General features: G+C 53.6%; 1 protein-coding gene across 1 annotated transcript in view; it reads right to left on the bottom strand.

Annotated features, from left to right (window-relative positions):
• The window catches only part of LOC120517025 (CUB and sushi domain-containing protein 1-like), a 293,367-nt gene that overhangs the window by 248,540 nt on the left and 20,242 nt on the right, over positions 1-24,585 (bottom strand). Inside the window, exon 2 of the mRNA XM_039739099.1 lies at positions 14,787-15,003. Coding sequence (XP_039595033.1) covers positions 14,787-15,003 — 217 coding nt within the window. The remainder of the gene's footprint in view (positions 1-14,786; positions 15,004-24,585) is intronic.

Raw genomic sequence — 24,585 nt, 5'->3', positions numbered from 1 at the left:
TCACTGGCACGTGCCAATCAACATGCCACACATTTCCCGTCTCCAGTGCCAATGACTAGTGATGGTTTTAAAAGGTGCTATATAACAGATAGAGAGGCAGACAAGGAGCTCTGTTACTGATGGCATGGCTGGCTGGCAGCTGCAGCGCCCTCTAGTGACTCAAGTCTCTTACAGGTTTATGGGGTCCTTGCTGTGCCACGTTGTGGAGTTCTGATGTGTGTGATGAGTAACAAGCTAAGGGACCTTAAAGCCACTCAAGTCAGTCTTCACCTATATGGGTGAAAGGCGCAATATAGAAAAAGAGGCACACCGCAGTGGGCACCAACACGCCATAACTCTCATAATTCACTTCAAACCGACAGAAACTCCAGGGGCTGCCAGCAATTAGCCTGCACGGACCCCCAGTTATACTAAAGTGTGGCCCCCTCAAGCATACAGTAAAGGGCCATTTGTCACCAGACTCTCGTGGTGGTCATTCAGATGGCTTAGCATGCGGTGGTCTTCACTGCATAAGCGGGAACACTAGGAGGCGTCACATAATGACAATGATGATGAAATGTGCACAAGTCAAAATGGTCCACTGAGAGGACACACGTGTCAGAACTGTGGACATAAGTGACAGTTGCCACCACATTGGTATCATCGCTCATGTGGACTATGCAGGCCTGGCGGACTCCGAGGGGCTAAGCTGAGGGTCAGCAAATAGCTCTGAGGGATTCAAGAGATGGTGGCACTCTGGGTGGGGGATTCTGGAGCGGCCATTTGAGGATATGGCAGTGGGGACAATGACTTAGGATGGCAGGTGTTGAGGGGGCTCTTACTGAAGTAACAATTGAGACGTCCATCGGTGGTCCACTGCAGTGTCGCGAGATCTCATCGCAGTTTGGACTCTTTGGGTCCTCTGGGGGTTTTCCTGAAATGCATCAGCCAGCCCATGATGGTGGTGACACTGTATGACACTTTTGACACAGCACCTCACCTCCATTGAGTTCCTGAGGGGACTAATGTCACCGATGGCCAGCGTGTCACTTGAGCGGCACATTCAGCTCAGCGCCAGTTTGGGGGCTCAACTCCACAAGTGCCTTCCACAACTCACAGTTTGTGCCCCCGGTAATCCTGTCCTGGTTTGGCTCCTTAATGCTGATGTTGCCAGGTTAGGCCCTGGCATCCTGTAACCCTGAACTGGATTGAGCCAGTTAGAGGAGGTCATGCCAAGGCATACCAGTGTCTAATTTTGAACCTCAACATTCTGTAAAGGAGCTCAGGCCAATAAATAAATGAATGGATGTTCGATGTATGCCAAGACCACCTTGTGCCAGTAGTTTTTGAGGTATGCCCACTGTGGGACAGTTTAGAGGTGACACCTGTCAGTGCAGGATGTCACTGTCATCTCTCCTCTGGGAGTTGCCTTCCTGTGCAGTACTCAACTATGTGGCACTCGGGCAGTACGGGTCACAAAATACAGAAAGTGCTCTGGCCCTAAGTAAGGGTGCAGTAGTCCCAAGGGCCACCAGGGGGCACACAGTCTCGCCACACCCGCCGCAAGCCCTGGGCATCTGCGGAACAATGCCAAGAGGGAGAATCCCAGGAACACGGGTTCAAGTCACTGTACACACCATTTGAGTGACACTGAGTAATCTGAAAGACACATCGATGCCCAGGGAGAAACTGGGAAATGATGGCACGGGAACTGAGAAGCACGATGGGTTAAATGCCCACATGAGCAAGTCATTAGAGGCAGGCACTATATGAGGTGTTTGGCTCAACTCACTGGGCACAGAGGTGAGCATGCCAAGGGCCCTGGCAGATGCGTGTGCACTTTAGACTGGCAGGCATCTTTTCAGCTTTGGCATTCGTCAACATCCTGGAGGCTCCCTGGCACATTGACTGACAAGACTGCACCCCTTCCGAAAGGCGATATACAGAGATAGGGCTGGTAGATGGTGGGCCCCACCTGACACAACCTGTTTGCTCCATGTGCCAGCCATGCCTCTGGTAACTGCATGTCCCTGGCAGGTTTCCATCCCTTAATCCATTCCGTTTCATCAGACAACACTTTCTCCCGATGCCCGCTGAGCAGTGGCAGCAGAGCAGCTGGCACAGCCCTGGCAGATGTTTCTTGTCAATAGCAGCACCAAGCTGAGGACCGGAATCTCGTCAGCGGGTGAAGATGGATTTGCCTTTAGGTTCCTTTGCCAATAGCGCACTGCGGTTCAGGTGCCTACTGATGGCATCACCGGTGGCATTGCAGTCTTTGTGGATTTTTCTAATTTTTCAGAGCACATAGTTGTCTCAGTTCTCAGCATTGTTACCAGTTTATTGGCCCCTGTGCTAATCACATGATGTCACCATTGTGATGGGAAGCCCCCAAGCATGGAGATGCCCACTGGCACTGAGGCAACTGACCGTGACAATACAGGGGGTCTCCCCAAGGGTGCTTGGGCTTCCTTTCCACTAGGGGGCGCACCATTTGAGCTTTTCTATTAGTTGTCTGGGGCCGAGTGGCACTGGAAAGAATGGTGGCCCTGTTGTTGGTCAGAGTGTGGGCACTAGAATGTGTCATGGTAACGTCACGCTCACCCCATTGTCTATCTATGGGATGTCAAGCCTCTGCAATGATGTCTGGTTTGAGGGTCCATGTCATAATGATGCCATTTATAGCACTGTGTTCTTCTCTGCTGGCATGTTTGCACCTGAAGTTTTAGCTCTGGGTATTTCTGTGCCAAAGACATGCCAGTCAGATTGACCAACTGGCTTCACCTCTCAGCTCTGTGTGAGTGAATAAGACCCTTGACACACTGGCACCCGGTGGGCTCTCTGGGCAGCTTGATGTTTGGCAATGGAACCTCGGGCACAACAGGCACACACAGCGCCTCACTCAGCTGACTGCTGGGAATGCCTTAATGGCACACAATCCACCAGTAGGGTTTAATGGTGGAATCAAAATCATGAGAAGCCCTCACGACCAGTGGGTGACATCACTGGTATGCCAGTCCAGCCTGTCCACCTAAGCCATGGTACCCACCTGGCACAGCCTGTCGCTATGGTGGACCCTGGGGGTGAAGGGCGCCAGTCAGCAGTTCTCATTTAGAGTGGTTTTCTTCATATAGCGCCTTTCGCAGGCAGCTTGACCCAAGATAAAAGTGTAGGTCATAGCCCACCTGCCAAGCACCCCGAGGTACTGGGCACTGTGGACAGGCAGCGATAGCCAACTGGAACACACGAGTGTCCTTAGCAGCCAGGAACTCTGGGACACGCGGCGGCTCAGTGCTAAGCTTCGGCATTCAGTCTTCATGGGGTCTGCACGTTTGCCCCCCGTGCTGCTCCACGTTGTTACGAGTGTCCTGTGACCTGATGGGCCATCATGGCTGAAGAACCTGTGTGAGCCAGTTTGGTCTCCTCCAGGGTCCTCGGAATTGCGAGAAGCGGAAGAGCAGGTGATGACAGTCACAGAGGCCACTGTCACCCTTCAGGCTGTGACGTGATGGAGGGGCCAATGACTGCTCTCTTCTGTTAATGAAACCTTCTCGTGTCACCGATGCCAATGAGCCAACCAGAACCAGAAGCAGAAGTCATCTGAGTGACAATGGGATTTCACTGGTCATCGATATCTGGAGAAGAAGAGGACAGCGTGGACAAGGACAGTCCCGTCCACCTCACATCTCCAAAACAGCACTTTCAGGTTTGGGGGTCCCCAGTGTCCTCCTGTGCACCCCCTACTGGTCACTTCTTTCTCGGTGTCCTGATGCTCGGGTGACATCTGTCCCGATTCAGTTGTGCTCCTCTTGAAGGACTTCTCGAAATGTACCAGCTGGGTGGCGCTGCCCTGCCATCATGATCTCGAACTCTTCATCCTGTCACCTCCTCATCTCCAGCAGCCCCCTCTGGGGTCCTGAATTCTGCTCTTCTCTTTCTTCTCTTCTGTTTAGGGCCAGACCTTCACACAGGACTTGCTGCCCGCTTGTATCTCAGGCCTCAGTGGCTCTGCGGTGGGCTCTCTGGTGCTGCGTTGTCTTTTCTAGGACTGTGGGGACCCAAACTGGACGCTGCAGCTCAGCCTCACCCAGCGCGGTCTTCACGTTCTTCTCAGATTGTGGGTGCCCAGTGACGAGAGCAGCAGCTGTCACTTCACCACCTGCCTGCCTGCCATTCGCTGGCTTATATAGCGCCTTTCCCAGTGACAAAGACTTTAATGCCCCTTGGATGAAGGAGCTTTGGAGGTCACCACAGACACAAACACAGGACCTTTTAGGGATGTGTGAGACCCCCAAGGTGCCCTCCCCAGTGCCACTTCCATTGTGTCCATTGAGCTTAGTGGAGAGTAGGAGAGAAGAAGAGGAAGAGGAAGAAAGAAAGACAGATGGAAGAGGAGGAGGCAGATGGGAGGAGTCTGGGTGACTCTCCCTGTGCTCCTCCCTCCTTTTCCTGCTTTCATTATTGGGGCTGCTGGCACGTGACTGTCCCTGCCATCTCAGCATTGCCCCCACGTAGCTGAGCTGCCCTCCTCGATGCCCTCTCACCCTTGCCTGAATGGCGGAGCACAAAGCAGAAAGTCAGACGATGAGAAGCCAACATGTCTGCTGTCCTCTGAGGGTCTCCTGCAGTGCGGCAGCCCCCTTGACCATCCCGAGCAGCGCTCTGCCAGAAAGGAAAACTTAGACAGAGCAGGTCAGCCCACTGTGGCACTGGCATCGCCCGCTGATTCCAGGAAGGGAGACATAGCACTGCTCAGCAGATGAGATGCGGGCAGAGAATGGCAGACATAGGGGGTCTGGCAGAAGGGGCAGCAGAAAGGAGCTGACTGGAGGGCCATTTAAAGAGGTGTGGATCTGCATAATGTCTTAGCAGTGAGAGAACTGGCATCAGCAAGACTGGCACTAAACCAGTGGTGGATGCCAGTCAAATCGGGGGCAGCGGCAGGACCCCAGCCTGGTGAGTGAGCTCATACGTTATACCGTGCCATTCAGGTATGTGTCCCCCCTTTTTATCTATATAGCGCCTTTCTGATGTAGGAATCCTAATTTCTCAGCAGAGCAGGACAGTTTTCCGAGCTAATCTGGCACCTTTCATCTCACACCCACCCACCGATCCACACAGACACCAGCCCACGCCAACATGGGCAGTGCCCAGGCATTGAGTCTGAGCCCAGATGGCTACTGAGTGGTGCCACCTGAGCCAACTTCTCTTAAGACATTTTAAATAGAGGAAGATGCCACCACTGCAAGTGCCCCCTCATTAAAGCAGGCACCCCAATGTGCTCCAGGATGGCACACAACCTCAAGCTGTAAAGATGCCAGCATCCTCCTGACCCCCATCCTAGATCCACTGGGTCCAGTTCAGGGTCATGGGGGCTGGTGCCAGTCTTGGCATTAATGGGCACTAGGTAGCAACCATGCCAGACCAAGGTGCCAGCCCACCCACTCAAATCTTTGGAAGTGTTGAGAAGAACACACAGAGGGCACTGAGAAAGCTGGACCTGTGAGGTGGCAGCGCCATGCCAGGGACGCTGCAATTTGAGACACTTGGAGGGCCACTTCGGGGGGTGGCATTCTGGACCCCAGTCAGTTGGCGATCATCTTTTTGACTTTTCCAGCTGGACGTTTTATTAAAGAGCATTTCAGTGCCAGCCTGATGGAGAACAGGGGTCTTCAGAACCTGTGGGTCTGTCATCTCCTGTGAGCACATGTGTAAACCCGGAGCTTCGAGGGGCCGATTCAAAGCGCCAGATGGAGGACCTGTGCAGATGCCCCACTGTCACCCTGTTAAGTTGCCCCCACGCCACTCTCAGTTGGTCTTTGGAGGTCTTCAGACTTCTTTATTTGGCAGAACAGGTGCCTTGGATTGTGTCTGCCATCAGGTGGCGCTCTTGCCCTTCTCCACTATACTCTAATGAGTGCCCCCCACCACCTCCAGCCCGCTTATGATGTCCTCCTTTGATTCACGTTTTCTTCTTCTTCATGTACCCACAAGATTGGCGTCCACGGTAGGCACCATCCCCTGTTTCCATGGTGATGTGCTTGTCCAGGCGGTGGGCTCTCATCTGAGTTGGCTATACACGACTTTCTAGTTTTGCTTTCAGCACTCCCAGCACCCTGGGGATCTTCTGGAATGCCAAGCATGTGGGCACTGGCCACCATCTCACTTCTGCCCTTTCTCAGTCCCTGTGGTCAGTCACACAAGTACAGCGGGCACCTTGGGGTCTGAGGACATGGCATTTTAATGCTGTCCACTGACGGTGGTCTTCTTGGCCTAGCCAGTTTCATTGCCCTGGTCATTTTGTCTTTGTCTGGTGCCAAATGCTTCAAGGTCTTCAAGATGGCCACTGTGCCAAGGAGGAGAGCGCAAGGTCAGAGTGTGACTTGAATGGCAGAATGCCTGTCCAAACATCGTCATCACCGATGAAAACGTCACCCACTGTGTGGCAATGAGACCGGTGGGCTTCCAGGAGGTCCTCTGGGACATAAATGTACGTGAAGTGGTCAAAACCTGCCAGTGACATCTAGTGGGGGGTCCTCCAGCACCCACAGACATGCAGCAGGCCACTTTGGCCAGTGATGGAGGTGACAAAGTGCACCCAATGTCTCTCAGTGAAGACCCCCACAGGGGGTCTCATCTCAGATCCCAGATGCAGGTGTGATGTGCCAAAACTCAGGTCCACTCAGCCTGCTGATGTTTTGCCATCTCTTGCTCGGCCTCCAGGGGGCATTGTCCGGCAGGATGAAGGTTTGAAGCCATGCCAGCTTCTGGCACTTAGGTGGCATTTCATTGCAGACACGCTGCTTGTGTGCGCCCGGCTTGACGCTCTCTGCGGTAATGCTCTGTTACCATGGCAACGGGATTTGCAAGTGAATAATATTTCTACAAGTTGGCGTGCTGATGCACACAAAAACGTCTAATGAAACCATCGAGAAACGAGGCCGAGGGGATCATCGGGATAATAAAGGCGAGCAGCGGGCACACCGGCCCAACGGCCCCAGGCATACAGTATATAGCGTCTTTCTGAAGAGGACCCGCCACAAGGCACCTAAGAGAGCCCAGTGGGGAGGTGAGGTGTGGTGGGAAAAGAGACCCCTGACCGACTGCAGCATCCTACACGTGGACCCCTGCAGCTGACCAGAGGGTGGCCAGCCCTTTGAGTGCAGAAATAGCTGTGGCCACCAGAGGGAGCTTGAAATGGATGATGCCCACAAGAGAGATGTGCCCCACGCACCAGACACGGGTTCAAGTGGTCCGTTTGTCATCCTGGATGTCCTCGGTGTTGTCATGTGTCCATGCCGAGTGTGCTGTGTGGTCACACCACCTTCATGAAGCCCCCGTTGGTTCACTGTACGGACCCTCAATAAAAGGGGGAACAAGAGGTGACGTCACCTTTCAGTCACCAGAAGCCAGCGCCCAGTTTGGAGGAGTTTACAGACGCCACATCACTGGACCCTCGGCCGTCCTGCTCCTGTCACCCAAGCACAGAGGAACAAATTCATCACAGAGAGCTAACGTTAGGGGGGACCTCAGGGGACAGCATATGGTGGGCTCACTTCCTGCATGCACTCCACGTGATCTTCGTGTGCCGTCACCGCGTGCACTTTGGATTGTCGTCATGCATTTCTATTTTATAAAGGGGTACTGGCGGGCACAGCTGGCACTGCCCAGGCTGTGGGCGCTGAATTTGGAATGCGATGCATGCAGTGGTCTGCTAGTACGTCATATTTACACGATGTGTTTTGTTCCTACAGCGCCTCGTATATCGGATGTCCTTCGTCTCCGTCGTCTCTTATGTTGTGACGCCCGCCGCGCTCATTTCATCTTTTCTTTCACATCTGTAACATACACACCATTCTGTCAGGCTGCTTAGTTGTTGCCATGTTCCTTGCCCGTCACTGGCACCACACCGTCATCGCCAGCCGGTGGTGGATGGCCAGGACGGAGCCAATGAGAAGCAGCACACATAAAAGGGGGACACTACAAATGAAGAGCAGGGCAGTGGAGGGTGCCAGTGCCAGTGACATGCCAGCACTCCTAAGTGAGGTGCCCTCCCCATCACAAATTGGTTGATTCTCAGACCAGACGGACCCCCAGGTGCTCCTACCATTGCAGTTCTGACACTTCCTTACCCTCCCTAGATGGCAGGTGCCACAATGCCAGGTTACGCCCAGCTCACTGAGCTTCTCATGCCCAATGCCATGCACTGTGTCACCATTTCAGGCCCTTGAGGAGTTTGCCCTCCCCCCTCATTTAAGTGGTGTTGCTCTCGAAAGGCGCCATATAAAATGAAGCTGGCACTGCCCGCTGCAGAGTGCCACTAATTTTGAACAAAGGCAGTTGTCACAAATACAGGGTGTCCATCTGAAGGCTCCACCTGGCATCTTTTATGCTCCTGCCCGGGCCTTGCAGTGCCTGAGCTCGTGTGCCCAGAGCAGGCTTGTCTTTTTCGTTCCTTCCACGTCAGTCGGTCTGTCTGTCTGTCTGTCCATCCAGCAGACCTCCTGAGGCTCCACGGGCCAGCCACTCCACCGGTCTTTTTGGACTTTCCCTTTTCTGCTTGTGTACCCTTTCTGTTTGATGCCAGCCTGGCATTCCGTCTTCTCCCAGCTCCCCTGGAGGCGCTCGTCAATGAGGCCCTTTGTTCCTCACCGGCCCTTCGCCCACACGTCATGAATATGGATGGCATGAAGCATCTCCAAGGAGCCGCCATTGTGCTTCACAGCTGCTGCTTAATGGCCTCATTCTTGAGAGGAATCCGCATTTTAATCCTGGGGCACACAGAGAGGAGGGGTGAGGAGGTGCCAGGCCGGCTGGTGCCCACTGCAGGGCACAATGGTCCATCTCCCCTGGCCCCCACAACTCAAGGAGCTGCCTGTGACTGACCAGGCCACTGCAGTCCAACCAAAGTCCAAAGGGTACAGAGTAAATCGTGGGCAGGGTGGGCTCATGCCAAAGCGAGGAATATTGGATGGTGGTCTCTGTAAAAGAAAAGGTGGCATTCACAGGGGGCACACTACACACTAGGCATATATTGTGAAGAGGTGCCAGCTGGCTAGACATCACCCGGGCACTACCAGGGCAGCACAGCTAAGCTAGAAGGCTCAAGGCAGAGTCAGAGAGGAGCCAATGTAGGGCCAACGGCTGGCACCATGCCCACTATCTGAAGGGGACATGTGATGTGGGCAGAAACAGCCATGGATGCCAGGAGGGAGTCACTGGAAAGGGAAGAAGGACTGGCAGGGGCACAGGGCTGCCCACTGTAGATGATGGGGTCAGGGTGTCCAGCCCAGGCAGAAGTGCCACGCTCTCCCACCCAACCGCCAGGGGGCAGACAGGGGCTGTGCACAGCTCACATGTGGTACAACTGAATGAACCTCGCCACCACAGGTGCCCCTAGGAACTAAGAGTGGGTACAGCCCGCTGGGGTCTTTCAGACAAGTGGGCGGGGTTTATGCTAATTAAACGGTGGATTTCCAGAGCTGTGCGCCTTTCTGAAGACAGTGCCAACCCAAAGAATGTGCTTGAACCCGATTGGCATATTGGGGCTCAGCTCAGGTACCCTCGTCAGTAGGTTAATCTTAGACTGTGGCTTGGGGGTCCCAACATTTTGGGTAGTTCTTGAACTTCTTAGGAAGATGGAGCTCTCCTTACTTTACAGATGTGTGGACTGAGTGGCCCACCATGCTCTGGAGACACGTCACAGTGGGCGGGGCCATAGAGGGCACGACGTTACTGGTCCACGCTGCAGCTCGCCTATCCAATCACGTAGTCGTACCGACCGATGGCCACATGGCCACCTGCCCAGGAGATGGACAGACGACTTCTCGGATATTAAGCCAGTCTAGTGCCCACTTAACCCAAGGCAGTACCCAACCCTGGCCAGGATACCAATCACACCTGGCCTAAAATTCAAACAAATCAAAAAAACATCACAAGAGCACAGGGAGCGCATGCTGGTGGGTCATGGGATTTGAACCCGGGACTTGGGAGGTTGGCAGTGCCACCTGCTGCCCCCACTTTTATTGGCACACCATGAAGTTTCTAGAGTGAATTGAAACAGCACTTCTTGGCCATGTCTTACTGCCTGTGAGGCACTATATAACAAAGAGGCTGCTGGGCACTAACAGTTTAATGCCATGAACTTGGCACATGCTAAGAAAGGTGCTATAATAAATATTGGCATTGAGTGCCACACTGTTAGGTCTGGATGCCAGGGTGCCCTGCTACAAGGCACTATAAGATGGCAAGAACACAACAAACCTGCACTATTTGACTGATGTGCCAACATGCTGACCTGTCTACCAGAATGAAGTGCCTGGCATCCACCTGGACTGAGATGTGCCAGGCCCCTCTTGCCCATTTGCTGTTAGAGCAGCAGTGCAGGGGTCCAGCAGACCACCAGCTCTCATTCATGACATACTGGCGGTGTGCCAGTGAGCAGAGTATGGCACCTGCTGCCCCACTCTACTCTTAATGCCACATTACTGTATTGAAACTCAGAAGAATTTCTTTGTTGTGTTTGCATCACAGATTTCACTGACAAGGGTTCAAATGCCCCCCCCCCCATTAAACTGAACCCTGGGGGTACTTGTGGGCAGAGGGCAAACTCAACAGTCTCCAGCCTTTTAGGGGTTAACAGGAACCAATCCAGCTGAGGGCACCAGGCAGGCAGGCTCCCAAGATGGCACAGCAGGAAGGAAAACATAGAACATGTGACTGGGATGAAGAGAAGGAGACTTGACGTGCCAGTCATGTTTCAATAAAGTGAACAAGGCAGGATGTGTGGCATTGTAGCCCAGTCATGTGTCTGTCCACTGGCATCTACTTTGCTCTCCTCAACAGAATGAATGTTGTGGTGCCAGCCCTGCACCAAGCTCATACCCAACCGACTGCCCGAGTGACGTCGATATGCTAATAAATTGCCGCATCTGAAATCAGGCCATCTGGTGACACGGAATTGGTGACAAGCTTGAAGTGTGGCGACTTCAGCAAGAAACAAACGAGAAAGGCGGTGATGCACACGAGAGCTTGGTCACATGACAAGGTGGGTGGCTTCAGCTCTGCCTACTGGGGCACTCACAGGTGCCAGTAAATGACAGACACTCTCTATGAGAGCCACTAGAGGGCAACAGCTCCTGGATGTGCATCAGAGGCGGGCAGGACAGCTGCTTGACTTCTTTCTTGTCCAGGTAGGTGGCAGCAGAGCAGCAATCACTAAGGCGATGGCACCAAGAGAGTGTAACTGTAGACCTCGGTGCCAACGAGGTGGGTCAAGTTACGCCCTCAACATCAGTCACAAAATGCCCACTCTGGTTAAGGCTGGGATTGTGGGGCACTATCTGCCCCAAAGGTAGTTTTGAGACTGACCATACCTGGTGCCATAGGTAGGGCCGGCTGCAGTTAGAGCCATCTTGATGGCACAGGGGCCCATCCTCAGCCTGCCAAGTGACAAGGATGGGCTGCAACTGGCACAGTGATTGGCACAGCTATCTCACAGCTCCCGAGCCATGGTTCAGATTCTATAGATAAAGAGCTGTGAAAGGCGCTACATAAGTTGGAGAGACATGACTGGGCACTCTACAATAGATGGGTAGATAGAAAGACACGTAAAAGGTGCCATACAGCTGGCAGATGGATTGGCACAGCCTTTTCTGAACTCCTCTGCCGATTTTCCAATCTCTCTTTGCCACATGTATGCCACCTCCTCCGATTTCTCTTTCCTCATACATCTTGTCACAATATTTTGCCATCCCTTGAGCCGTCAATTGTTCTGTGTGCCTGGTGCCAACAGTGGGTCAGCATGGTGGCATGTTGGTGATTTTCTTTTCCGAAAGTCTGCCACCTGACTGCTAGGCGCCTGACTATGTGATGTTTTAATTGAGCCTGACATCTCATCTTTGCAGAGGCCTGGCCAGATGGCACAATGGCAGTGCGCAAATGCCACTCACTGCGGGCACTACACACAAGCCCCACATAGCTGCTCATTCGCTTCCATCATCACATGTACTAAGCAATGGCAGGGCTGAATGAATGAATGAACTGTGGTGCCCGTTCATAAAGGAGGTGCCCCCTCAAACAGGGTGCCTATAGGACGGGTGGCAGGTCAGTCTGGTGGGTGAAACCCCCAAGGCCAGTTGAAAAAGGCCCACGGGCCACGTGAAGTGGGCGACTTCTGAATATATTAAAGCCCAGAGCCCACCTCAGGCAGCTAGCCAGTGTCGATGGGTGTGACAGACCACATGGGCTTTGGGGATCCCTGCTGGGCAGAGGCTCCGCCTGCTGATGTCACTCTCTCCTGGCCCCTTGTGCAGCTGTTGCTAAGCAACACCTTTCATGTATCGAAAGACCAAACCCCCCCCCCAATCCCCCCCAGGCCTGACACACACATACACTCTTGATGACCAAACGCAGGGTGGGCCTGCACACTCAGCACAAGACCCTCAATGTGTCAGTGTCAAAGTCCCCACAAACATCTGTGTCCCTAACACGACTCAAACCGAGTGACGTGTACAGCGAGGCCAGTCAAGCATGACAAGCAAAGACCACCATCTGTCATCTCGTCCCCCACCGTATTTAAGTTTGAGCCCACTCAGAATGACCAGGATGGGATGTGGCAGCGTACTGGCCGAGGTCATCGGACCATAACCAGTTATGGAGACCCCCACTGGACACATTGGCCAGTCTCAGGTCGACAAGGCGCCTCCAGTCCATCACATGACTCCCTTTGAGGGGCTTGTGGTCACACGACTCCCCCGTCCCTTGTGGCAGGACAGTCCACTGGAACACTTGCAGATGGACAATGCTGGTCACTAAGGGTAGTCTCATTTACTTTACTCATCACCAGGTGGCTTTGGATGCCAGCCTGCTGTTCCTGCATGGAGTTTCTTTTTAGCTGGTCATGGTGGGCATTCCCTCTTGAAGACCTGGTGGTCCACCAATGCTGTCCGACTGCTCGTCTCTTTCTGAGCAGATTCAGCGGGAAACCCCAGAGGAGAATGTCATGAAAGACCACCCTCGATTATGGACCCTGACCGCCCAGCCCAGTGTGTGCCCATCCCACACTCTTCAGTCAGGTGCCAGTCTGAAGGTACAATGGCATTGACAATGACCAAGGTAGGTGAAGAGTGACACGTCAGCAGGGGTCCCCCTTAAGCCACACCCCCAGCTCAGGCGTCCTCTTCTAGAATGTTCCTTGCTCAGCCAGCCTTACACACTCAACTGACCACCTCTAGCTGTGGACGGTTGCCCCCCACGGCTGCAGACCCCCTGACAGCCTTGAGCAGCGCCCACCGTGTTTGACACTGGCAAGCGCGGCCCACAAGCACTTTATTTAAAGTAGCCGCCCACTAGACGCAGAAGCAGAATCGTGAGCCACACTGGCACAGTGGAGACTGGCACCCGCCAAGCTCAAACAAGATGCCAGCTTCAGCCACTCAGTGCCCATGATATGATGATGCTGCTTGTGCACCGTATAGCGCCTTTCGGTGTTCGTCTGTGATGGTGCAGCTGGACAGGAAGGGACGGTCACCGGCGGTCAGGGACACACGACTCATGACTGGCAGACTGGTGCTGTCTCAGTGCAGACCACCACTTTATATAAGTGCCTTAAGGACAGTGGGGGACTGCCCCCTATAACTGCAAGTGGCTTCAGGGATGCATCCTGTGACAGAGGGCATGGGTGGGCAGACCACCTGGTCCTATGAAAGAGAAGTGGAGTCCAGCAGGGCAAGGGCACCGAGGGCCACTAGGGGGAGCAGTAGGCACACGGGTCAGTGAGATAAAGGCAGCGTGGGCAGGGGGCATGCGGGCGGGGGGCTTGCAGTCACTTTATTGGCTATCATTGCTTCCTTTCAGACTTTGTTGCCCCGTTGCATGTTCCCTCCTTGTCCTTTGTGTCTTGCCTGGCATTATTTTGGGCTCAAGGTCAACTACTGAGTCACAGCATGTCAAACAAGTGTCTGCTGCAAAGTGGAGGGCAAATGGCGACTGTGGTCAATCGGCCACTGGCAGCAACTGAAAGGTTAACATGGCATTGGGAGGCCACCTCACGCACACAAACCATCATGGCCCAACTCAGCACAAACACCCATGTTGTCGCCCCTGGCTGGTGGGCACATTGTAGGGCGAGAGCTCATATTGCCATTGTCTTTTCTTTATGGACAGTGAAGTGAAAGGACACAACATCAGTAGAGTCCACCATGAAGGCAGTCCAGTGACCAACGGCTGTGCACAAAACATACTGTAAGCAAGCAGGCATTCACCAGGGCACTGCCACCTTCTTCTATTGCCAACCTGCTCTACAATCCAGCATTCAACCCTCCAACCTCCACGACTACACCAAGCCGACTCACTGGTGCCCCCTGTGTCTAAATAACGCTTCAAGCATGTCTGCCCCTCCAGATGCCACCTTCTTCACTTCCCTATGGCTCATTGCTGTGCCCGTTATTACACTGTACCTTCAGCATCAGCCATACCCATCTTCTGCATCCCCGCCACTGGCACTGCCACATCTCATTTTTCAGCACCCAGAGTCTGTCTGTCCTGTGTAATCAGTTGTACCCTTGGCAACTTCTTGGAGGTCACAATGCCACCCAGCATCATGGCACTGTCACAGTCCAGTGCCATTTCTCAACATCACAACTTGAGCTGCCATGTTTATCAAGGTTGGACCCAGTGCTGCCCCCTGCTGTGTCACCCATCTGACTCCGCCCTACGTCAGCGAGAGCTCAGAAGTCTTCTAGAAACCTCCAGCGATGTCACATCGCCTACCCTCCTGTGCCCCCTGGCTCCCACCCCAGGTGTCGTACCTCAGCTTTAGGTTGCCCTGCTGCGGCTGCCCGTCGTACACCGAGACGATGTCGAAGTCCTCCTCAAGGGCAAAGGTATGGAAGGACAGCTGTATCCTGTTGCGCTCTCCAGTCACGATGATCCAGGTACAGTTGGCATAGTTGGGGTAGCCATGCGGAAATCCTGGGCTCTCGATGGTGCCATTGAGTCCTTGGACCAAACCTCCACACGTCTGACCTGGGGAGTGGAGAAGAAGACACCAAGCAGAGTGAGTGGCATCGCAGTGTGGCATCGATAAACAAGCTGGACAAGCAAACCAAGATGGCAGAGAGCAATGGTAGGGAAGGCCTAACGAGAGCGGGCACAGACATCAGGGACACAGTAAACACTGGCTTATGTTTGACATCCTCAGCGGCTGGCACGTCCCCTCGAGGACAGGACCCGGAAATGACACACCAGGCCTGTGACATCCTGCAGATCAACATGTCGGGGAACACAAGCTTCAGAATGCCATCTTTGATGTGTGCCAACTCAACCACACAGAAAACACAGGAATGCCAGCAGTGACACAGAATATGCCCATCCAGCTTGATTAACCCGCTCCAGAGTCATTGGGCACAAGGCACAGCCAACACATGCAGGGGGCACCATTCTCAGACAAACAAAGAACCACCTTGGAATCCTGGGCACACAAACAGAGCAGACGTCTAGAGGAGAGGATGCCAGGCTGGGCTCACCAGTAAAATGGAACCGGGCACACTGGCAGCAGAGACTGCAAACCAAAATCCCCCAAACATTTGTCACGTCCACATCATTAAAGCCATGTGGACAAACTGACGAGCCGACACCATGCACCCTGGCATCTATGCCCGTCTATGTGTCTCGAGTCTTAAATCCAGCCTGACTGATGCCTGCTCTTCTGTGCCCCCTAGTTGTCACAGCAAATCTCATACAGCCCCTTGAGGTGCCCAGCTAGGGGTGGGCTTTGATACACCAAGCCTTCAGTGAGCCCAGTGGTTCTTGTGCCAGTTGCACTACCCAACAGGTGTGGCCTTCATTTCGATAAGCTCTGCAGTCATGGCACATGCCAGTCATGTAGGGTGGCACTCTTAATGTGTCAGATGAGTTTTGAGTTTCTTGTAGTGATTGGCAGCTGGAGCACCTGACATCTTAAGGGGTCTGCAAGGGGTGAGTGCTGATGAGTGCTCAGTGGGCATGAATGGGGGGGGCATTGGGGTGATGGCATAGACATCTGCCCGATGGGTCAAGCTTATCACATTACCAAAACAACAGTGGATCATCATGGTGAGCTCCTCACTGACTGGCACACAGAACAGGGTAACTTTCAGGGGTACTTTATGGGCACAAGCAGAACTGACAAGAGAAGCGACGAGGGAGTTGACTGGTCAGCTGCCACGTCAGTCACCGGTCACCTCGCTGGGTCATCAATTGCCCCATTGTCCATCCAGTCACGTCATTTGACACCTGAGACACTGTAACTAAGAGTCACTAACTGTCACTAACTGTGACCTGGTGCCCGGTCCTGTGGTGTGCTGTCAGCCTACTCCACCTCACAGGTGGTGATGAACACAAAGCAGGGCACCTGGAGGGGGCGCTGGCCGCACCACTCACTGGGGGGCTCTGTAAGCCAGGCTTCATTAGTTACATGGCATGCTGGCAGTGCACTGGTACGACACTGCTGGCCGCGCTCCAGACTCCCGGTGCCCACGTGGTAATTAAGCTCACAGCACCTTAATGATTATTTTGCACAAAAGTGACGCAATGTTGGCAGGTAAATCTCGTAATTCAGATGTTAATTCATGCGGTGATAAAAGACACCGCTGTGTTCCTAATTCACAGTCCCGCCTGGCGAGGGTGGCGCGCTGACTTCATTTGGCACGGGTTGCAGCAAATGGGACCTGCAGCTCGGGAGTAGAGAGAGTGCCACCATGACAGGGCAAAATGGCAAAAGTACACAAGAAAACCGAGAAGGATGCAGAAGAAGGGCAAAGCTGGGCTGCAGGAACAGAGGGCAGCAGACACTTGGCGTGCCAACTCGACGCTCACTGAGATGTGCAAGCAGGTCATAAGAGGAGGACATCGGTGGGCGCCTTTGATGCTGTGCCATGAGCAAGTTCACGGGGTCTCAGGGGCCATCGCTGCATTGCATTGAAAACTGCAAAAGTGTTAAAGTGCGTCACCTGAAGCCGGGAGATGGCACATGGGGCATCAACACTTAAGCCACAAATTAAGAAATGTGACCGGGCAGCCTGGGTGGGACAAATCTACACGAACATCATCCACAACGCGCCCTCTACGGTGCCCACCTGATCCAAGTCAGGCAGCAGAGAAAGCAGGTAGGCAAGAGAGGGTCAACTCTGGAAGGGCCGTGGTGCCAGCTTAGGACAGATGGATGTGACATTGAGTGGACAAGCGTCATGGACGTTAAAGGTGCTGCATGGAGCTGAAAGGCGCTATATACATATTTAGATTGACCGATAGATGTGAAATGCATTACATGATAGATAGATAGAGTGAGTGAGTGAGTGAGTGAGTGAAAGGCGCTATATAACAGACACATGCTCAGCATGGAAATCACACCTCGGGATGCCACCTTGACATCTTCTGTGGCTGTAATAAGATGATGGGCCACTAATGGTGGGCACAGGCTTTGATGTCCACCTGTGCACTGGCAGTGCATGGCACAGCAGCACAGACCCTCGGGCACTGCCACCACCATCCCCACCATGTGATTAATGGCCTTATTTTCCTGTAATTTGTCACACCGCTCTGACATTCCATTTCATTGTACGGAAGATGACGGCCCGTTTAAGTTTGAAGGATTTATTGGCCGCGTACACAAACAGGGAATTGAAGTCGGCTTCTGGCAGTCCCAGTGAGGGGGGGGTTGCAGGAGTAAGGCGGCACTGCCACCACGTGGGCACCTTGCCAATTTGCTTGCCCCTTGTAATCTTTTTTAAAGCTGAGGTCAGTCCCGGCTGCACAAGAGGACAATGAGAACAGTTGTTTGTGACCTTCTGGTTGTCACCAGGGGGGCGCCCACATGCACTCTTGAACCCGAAGCCCTCTCGATGACACTTGGGAACCTGAGCGCTGACAGGAGATGTGATGTCTGATTGTCACCGAGGGCCAGCGATGTTTGGGTTAAAAATGAAAAAAGCACATAAATGATGAATGCGCCACCAGCTTGCATGCCTGTCTGTGCCCCGAGGGTTGGCGCGTGTCACGTCAGGAGGTGACCTTATATGTGTGTCACAGCTAGTGAAGCTCAGAAGGTTCAAGACTCCCTTAGAAGGTGTTTGACAGACCACCATCATAGCAACATTGTCTTCATTTCGTTTCACCCAAGGAGAAGAGACCACTTGAGTGGCCAGCACTGGGGTCTAATGCCAGTCTCTAACCACCACTACACCCCCTCTGCAAAGCTTGTCTACCTCTGCCACCTGCTCACACATTGAAGGACCAAGCCACTAGGGGCCACACACAGTATTCTAGAAAGATCACTGGTGCCCCCTGCTCACACTGTTGTCACTTATCAGGTGATGGGCTCTGCAGCGCCCCCTTTTGACTGGCAGGTGCCCTCACAGATGAGCCAATCCCACTCCTCAGGAGATCAGACCAATTATGCCGCTGTTTCAGGCACTTAACCTACGGCGGGTCATGTCAGGCCCCCTTGTATTGCTGAAGGTGTCTGCGAAGCCCACAGTGCCACTCCACGTCTGGCACTTTGTCTCCTCAGCCTAGTGCATTGTGGGACCTTCTAGACACCCGAAATCCAACAAGGTGCCCAGCTAATGAGGACTTAACACGGCCAGCGTCGTTAAAATGTGGCCTAACGAGGCGAGTGACATCACACTGGTGACCTTCCACTGGCGTGTGGCCACCACGCCGATCTCAGAGCTCGTAAACAAGTGACAAACACAAAGCTCATCCCGCTGCTGCCCCCAGAGGTCACGGCGCCTCACTGTCTGATTACGACGGGTCAGCTGGGTCTCGCGTGTCCAATCAGCCGCTCGGCTCTGCAGGCCTCGCTAATTTACATGCAGACGCCGTTCACTAATTGGAATCTGAAATAAGAAAGAGTCACCGGAGTGACACGAGCTGTGACAATGACAGGGCTGAAGGGAGAGGAAGTCTGGCGGCTCAAGACAGGGTGTGCTCGGGCGCCAGTGCCCCTAAAATGGACTTGGGGCTGATGGGTGGCCATTTGTATATGCACTGGTCACTGGAGTGGACGGGGGGTGTATGTCCAAGGGACCACCCGTCAGAAGGGGCACAAGTGACTGAGAGACAGGACCCAAGGCTGACACGTGAGCAGTTCCAGCACCAGTGCCAGTGGGCACAGGGCAAACACACAATGTGAAATGAACATCTAAAAGTGGCAGCCTGTGGCACTGTAAAGAGGGAGTGGTGACTGTGAAGAGACCACCAGTGAGGGAGCGTGGCAGTGGGGCTCGCAGCATTGACGGTAAGGCGCTATAAAGGCACCTGTGGGCACACGGAGGAAGAGTGACGGAGAGTATGAACCAGAGGAGGCCAGGGGGCTGTCGTGCGCATGGATGTCCGTGTTTGGACACGTGTGTGTGTGTGTGCATGTGCCTGTAGGTTTCTTTCACCCCCCCTCCACTGTGATGCCACCGTGCCCGCTCTCATCAAAGCGTGTGATGCGCCAGGTGCCGTGCTATTTTTGTCGACGTCTCAAAAATTTTCCAATAAACAGTAATTAAGCTCTTCGGCTGGCTGGCACGTTTTTGTCACCCTGGCGCTCACTGTTGGTGCCCCTGTTTTGAGCCCATTGGCACATTGGTGCGAGGTGGCACCCGGAGGTTGTCCCGGGTGTTAGCAGGGCAGCGCACCCTGTATTGTGAGTGCCCAATTTGCTTGTGTCGCCGATGTGTGGTGCTTGACACTGGAGCGCGTAATCAAGTAGATGATTCAGGGCGTCGGGTAAACACTCATTATACAATCAGCGCCATTGTGTGCCAGCCTTCACCAATAGGCAGCCTTTGAAAGACTCGCTAATGAAGCGCGGCGACAGAGAACTCCTTACAAACAACAAATAAAGTGCTGTGCCATGTGAAGGGGCATCGCCAGTCTGCCATTGTGAAGCCCTCTGACTGCTTTATCCAGCATTGGGCAGGTGGAGCCAGTCCGGGCCAGGATGCCCATCCATCACCGGGCACATGTACCTACTCACTCACAAATACAAGTGGGGAGAAGCACAGGGACTGTGACTGGGCTGGGTTCAAACACAGTCGTCTGGTGATGTGAACTGGTGCTGATGCCCGCTGTACAGGCTTGTTGCTCAGACCCTTGGTGACTGTGATGGCCCAGCAGAACACACCATGGTGCCCGTGTCCCCATTATGAAGTCCAGTCCACACTCTCAGCACCTTGGCATTTGCCAAGGGCAGCTGATCATGCAATGAAATGAGGGCACAGATTTGGGGGTGCAAACCCAGACAGAACAGTGGAGGTCAAAGGTCAGGGGCCAAAGCATCCAATAAGGAAGCAGGCCACCAGCTTGTTTCCCATCATTTGCCATCATGAGACAACTGTCAGTGGGCGTGGTCTGCCGCACCAGGGGGGAGGGGCCAAGGCTGGAGCTCTATGATGCCATCGATCGTATGACAGGCATGATTCATGGGCACAATCTGAAAACGCTTTGCAAATTCCATTACGGCCCTTTAGTGGCTTACTTACTGATTTACAATCCGAAAAGTGACCGGCGAAACCCTGAAGACTCCTGCAGACCACGTGGGCATCTGTCCACCCTGCTCAAGTAGCTTTGAGTGCCTTCTGGAATGTACTGATAAAAACTTCTACCATTGTACACCTAGCCTAGGGTGGCAGTGCCATGTGTGGAGTCAAGTAAATGGAAACCAAAAACAAAGACCAAGATGAATGCCAAGCTCGGGCTTTATGCCAATGCAATGTGGTGACATGCCCGCTCCCTTAACTACCACTCCTCTGCTGCTCCTGCAAAATTAACAAGACCCTACTATGAGGGGACACAAGGATGTTGAGAAGATACCTGATCCATGGGCACCAGAAGTGTGGTATATGGCCGTTCTATCAAAGGAGTCCTGCTAATACCAGTGTCGAAGTGCAGGGGCCACTAGGGCACAGTTTGCCAACCATTCATGCTCTTTACCCAGCAAGAGTAGTAGGTAGGAACACCAAAGAAGTGGAATGGTAGAATGGTATGGGTAAAGCTGGCTCAGTGTGCCAAGGCACATTCTACCTAGCCAGTGAAAACACATAGGGTGACTTCGGTACCTGACCACTAGAGGGCACATGATGCCACACAAAGACATAAAGGATGGCCCTGAATCTGCAGGCCTTCACCCTAACTGCCGGGCCACCAGCTGATAAGGACCAGGATAATGAAGGGGTAGCCCGGCCATGACACTGGGCACTCAATTTGAACCCCTGTCTGTGCCAATGCCACTATTCTGATATCCTGTAACATCCCAACATCTGACCTGTGAGTTTGAACCTTGTCCAGTGATGTACTGTCTTCCTGCCAGGAACAAGACCACCCAAATGGGCCGCTCCACACTTAAACTCTTTCAGCAGGTGGGCATGTTCTGCCCTGGGTGGTCTTCTGTCCCTTTCCATGCTGTTCCTGATTTTCACTGATTGGGTTTGCTTCTCCATTAATGTGCCAGGAAAGGATGGTAGGAATGATGGACTGATGTCGTATTCGAGGAGAACTTCATTAGCAGGACTTGGATGTGGCGTGAAGGCGCAGGGCACAGGAAGGACAGCAGCCCTGATGAAGACGCCGAACGATCTCTCTTGAGTCCTGTTGAGGACGCGGGATGTGGTCGTCATGGTGATGAGCCAACGCCTGCCCTGAAATGCGACGCAGTGAACGCTGGCCGTGACTTCCCAAAGCCAAGCCTGAAAACGCTGTCCGTGGTACTGAAAGTCTTGTGGCGCGAGCTCTCCGCAGGCCGCGAGGGTAAACGCTGTCCGTGGTGCTGAACGGAGGGCCCGCGTGCACTAGGCTGACGGGGAGCCGCACGCTGCGCGCGTCCTCGCGTCTCCGTGTATTCTTATCTCATTGCTGCTGCCACGTGACGTGTCACATGGACGTGATTCACCCGTTTCTTGGCAGTTTATTCCTGCAAACGCCGTCCTCGACACCCCGGGCTCAGACACGCGCGCTGTTTCACTTTCAGGTCTGAAATTCAGCTGTCAGAACAGCGACACAAGTGAGAAGGGGGTCGAGATCAAGGAAGCCCACCTAGCCGTGCGTGCTTCTAATCTAGTTAGAGGAGTGATAGGACATTCACCGTCCCATGGCATCTCCTCCTGCTCATAGCTGCCCAGAGAGCCACCCTACCAGATATTTAAAGGCGTTGTAAGCCGGTAAAGCGGAGACCCCCCTCAGTGCAGCGGGCCCCTCAGCACAGATGAATGTTCAAAGAAGCCCCCTGACTCTTGGCCTTAGGAACAGTAAATCTCTGAAAGACGAGGAGGACCTCCGCAGCACCTCAAGGTCTTCTGAAACAAAGCAAAAGCGGCTCCTTTGTTTTAGGGTGGCAGCGGAGAACCGGCTGGGAGGGCTGCAGCCTTTGCCCTTGTGGCACTGTGCCATCTACTGTCACCATTGGGTCAGCCATCAAGGCACTAAATAAAAGGAAACTGGGTACTGTTCATGCATGTTGTGAAAGACGCTATATATGAATGCCCGCTCACAGTTGTTAAGCTGAGGATGAAGACTTTGGTCAAATCTCAAAGCCAAAGTGGGCACAGCCTCAGTCACCCAATGCCAGTTGAAACAGGACAAGATGTGGCACTTTTTAGACTGGAGGCCTACTAGCTGCGATGAGATGCCCCTCCATCATTTTGTTTGAATGGATGGCAGAAGGCCATTGGATGGGTAAAGTGACTGGCCCATTGCTTGGTGACAGACCTCCACTAACAGATGTCACACACTGAGGGCACAGGTCATGGCAGATTGACCAGCCCTGTCCATGGCTCATTTGGAACTTCAGCTCACTGGACCAGTGCCAGGCCTGTGCCCTTCTTCTGTGTCTTATACAGCAGAGTGGCCAACCTGTGCCCATGTCTTGACCCCGAAGATGCACCGATTCACTTCAGCATGTCCTCCAAATGCAGGGATAAAGAAGGCGAGCCCTATGGCACAGCTCCGGTGCCCATGCCCAAGTGGCACATCCTCCACTACAGCGGGCTGCACTGAGCCATCCAGCTGGGTGCTCAGCAGGTTTTGGTGTTTGTCTCCCGATGAGACCCCTTGTGGTTTGCTTTTCACCTCTCATTGATGTTTTCCTTGCCCTCCAGGCCCACCTGATCTGCAGTGTTCTACCTTTGCCAAGGCGCTATATAGGGCCACTTAGAATGACCAGGAGCTGGGATTGAGCTGGGTGACAATGTGGCCAGCTGGAAGAAGAGCAATGCCCCCTGGTTAGTGAATGGAAGAGCATGGAGAGTGAGGACAGTAAGATGGATGGCACTGCTAATTGACCATGTGCCAGGCTGCCAGCGATTTAGAGCCCTGCCAGCCCGTTTAGTGGAGCGCACTTGACACTAAAGCATTTTCCAGGGAGCGACTCAGCAGCCATGAACTCAAGTCTCGTGTGCCCCCGGATGTGCCCCCCTCCCTGCCGAGGCCGCTTATTGTTGCTTTATGGCACGAGAGATAAGAGCTGGGAATAAATTTGAAATCGCCGTAAATTGTAGGCTGCGGTCGAGACGAGACGCGCCAATTAACAGCAAGGCCCAAAGAGCTGACCGCTAAATTGGACTTGTCACTGTAAATCACCGCGGGCAGAAGCGCTGAGCGGGCACATCGGGCAATCCTCTGGCTGGCCACCGGCTGCAGGTGCTATATGCGCGTGAGTGTGGCCAACATGCCACCTTTCCAGAATGAACACGGTTGGCAGCGGCTCTTTACAGTTTCCCATTTTCTCAAAAATTGTATGTGCAAACTGGGCACTAAACGGGCACTGGGCAAGGAATGGGCGTACTGAGTTAGCCAGCCTGAGGATCCCCAAAGCCTGTGCACATGTTGAGGTTGGCAGATAGGGGGCAATAATCCTTAATGGGGACAAAAATGAACAAGAGGGCACTGGGCAGCTGGTGGGCATCTAGTCTGGATTTGGCATGAGTGTCATCCTGTTTAAATAAACCAGTGATACCACCTTTGCCACTTGCCAGTCTGGCACTATATACACATATGGGTTTAAAAAGGGCACACACTGGCATGTGTATGCAACGCTTTAAGAGAAGACAGAAGGGCCAGAAAGACAGAGCGGCACTGTATAATGAGCATGGCAAGGCCCATACGGAGGATGGTGGAGTTTGGACAGGGTGGCACACAGTCAAGTCAGTCATCGATGTCACCAAGCCTGCAACATTGATATCAGCACAGAAATCTGACTGCCCGACACCATGCCAGAGGTGGGCACTCACCTGGACACCAGAAGGTGGTGTCTGCTGGGCTGACATGGAGCTCCCTGCCCATGGCACATCTTCACCCACCCTTATCCCAGAGACCCCCCTGCTTCGTTACAACTCAAATCCCGCCATTTCCCGGTCCGTGTCCTGAGCCGCTCGGCTCTTCCTGGCCTATTGAGCTCAAATGGCTGCCCAAGGGGGCACAGCTAGATGTGCAGAGCCGGTGCGTGACAGACCACCGAGGCCCACCGCTAGGCACAGCATAGCAGCCATGTGACCCCTGCCTGAGGGGACGGCTCAGCGGTGAAGGCCACGGCCTCCCTGGGGTACAGACGTGCCATCTGCTGCCGGCATCATCCACATGAGTCTC

This window comes from Polypterus senegalus, chromosome 16 (assembly GCF_016835505.1).
Source record: "Polypterus senegalus isolate Bchr_013 chromosome 16, ASM1683550v1, whole genome shotgun sequence".
Taxonomy (NCBI): domain Eukaryota; kingdom Metazoa; phylum Chordata; class Cladistia; order Polypteriformes; family Polypteridae; genus Polypterus; species Polypterus senegalus.
This window is presented reverse-complemented; position numbering and strand designations above follow the sequence as displayed.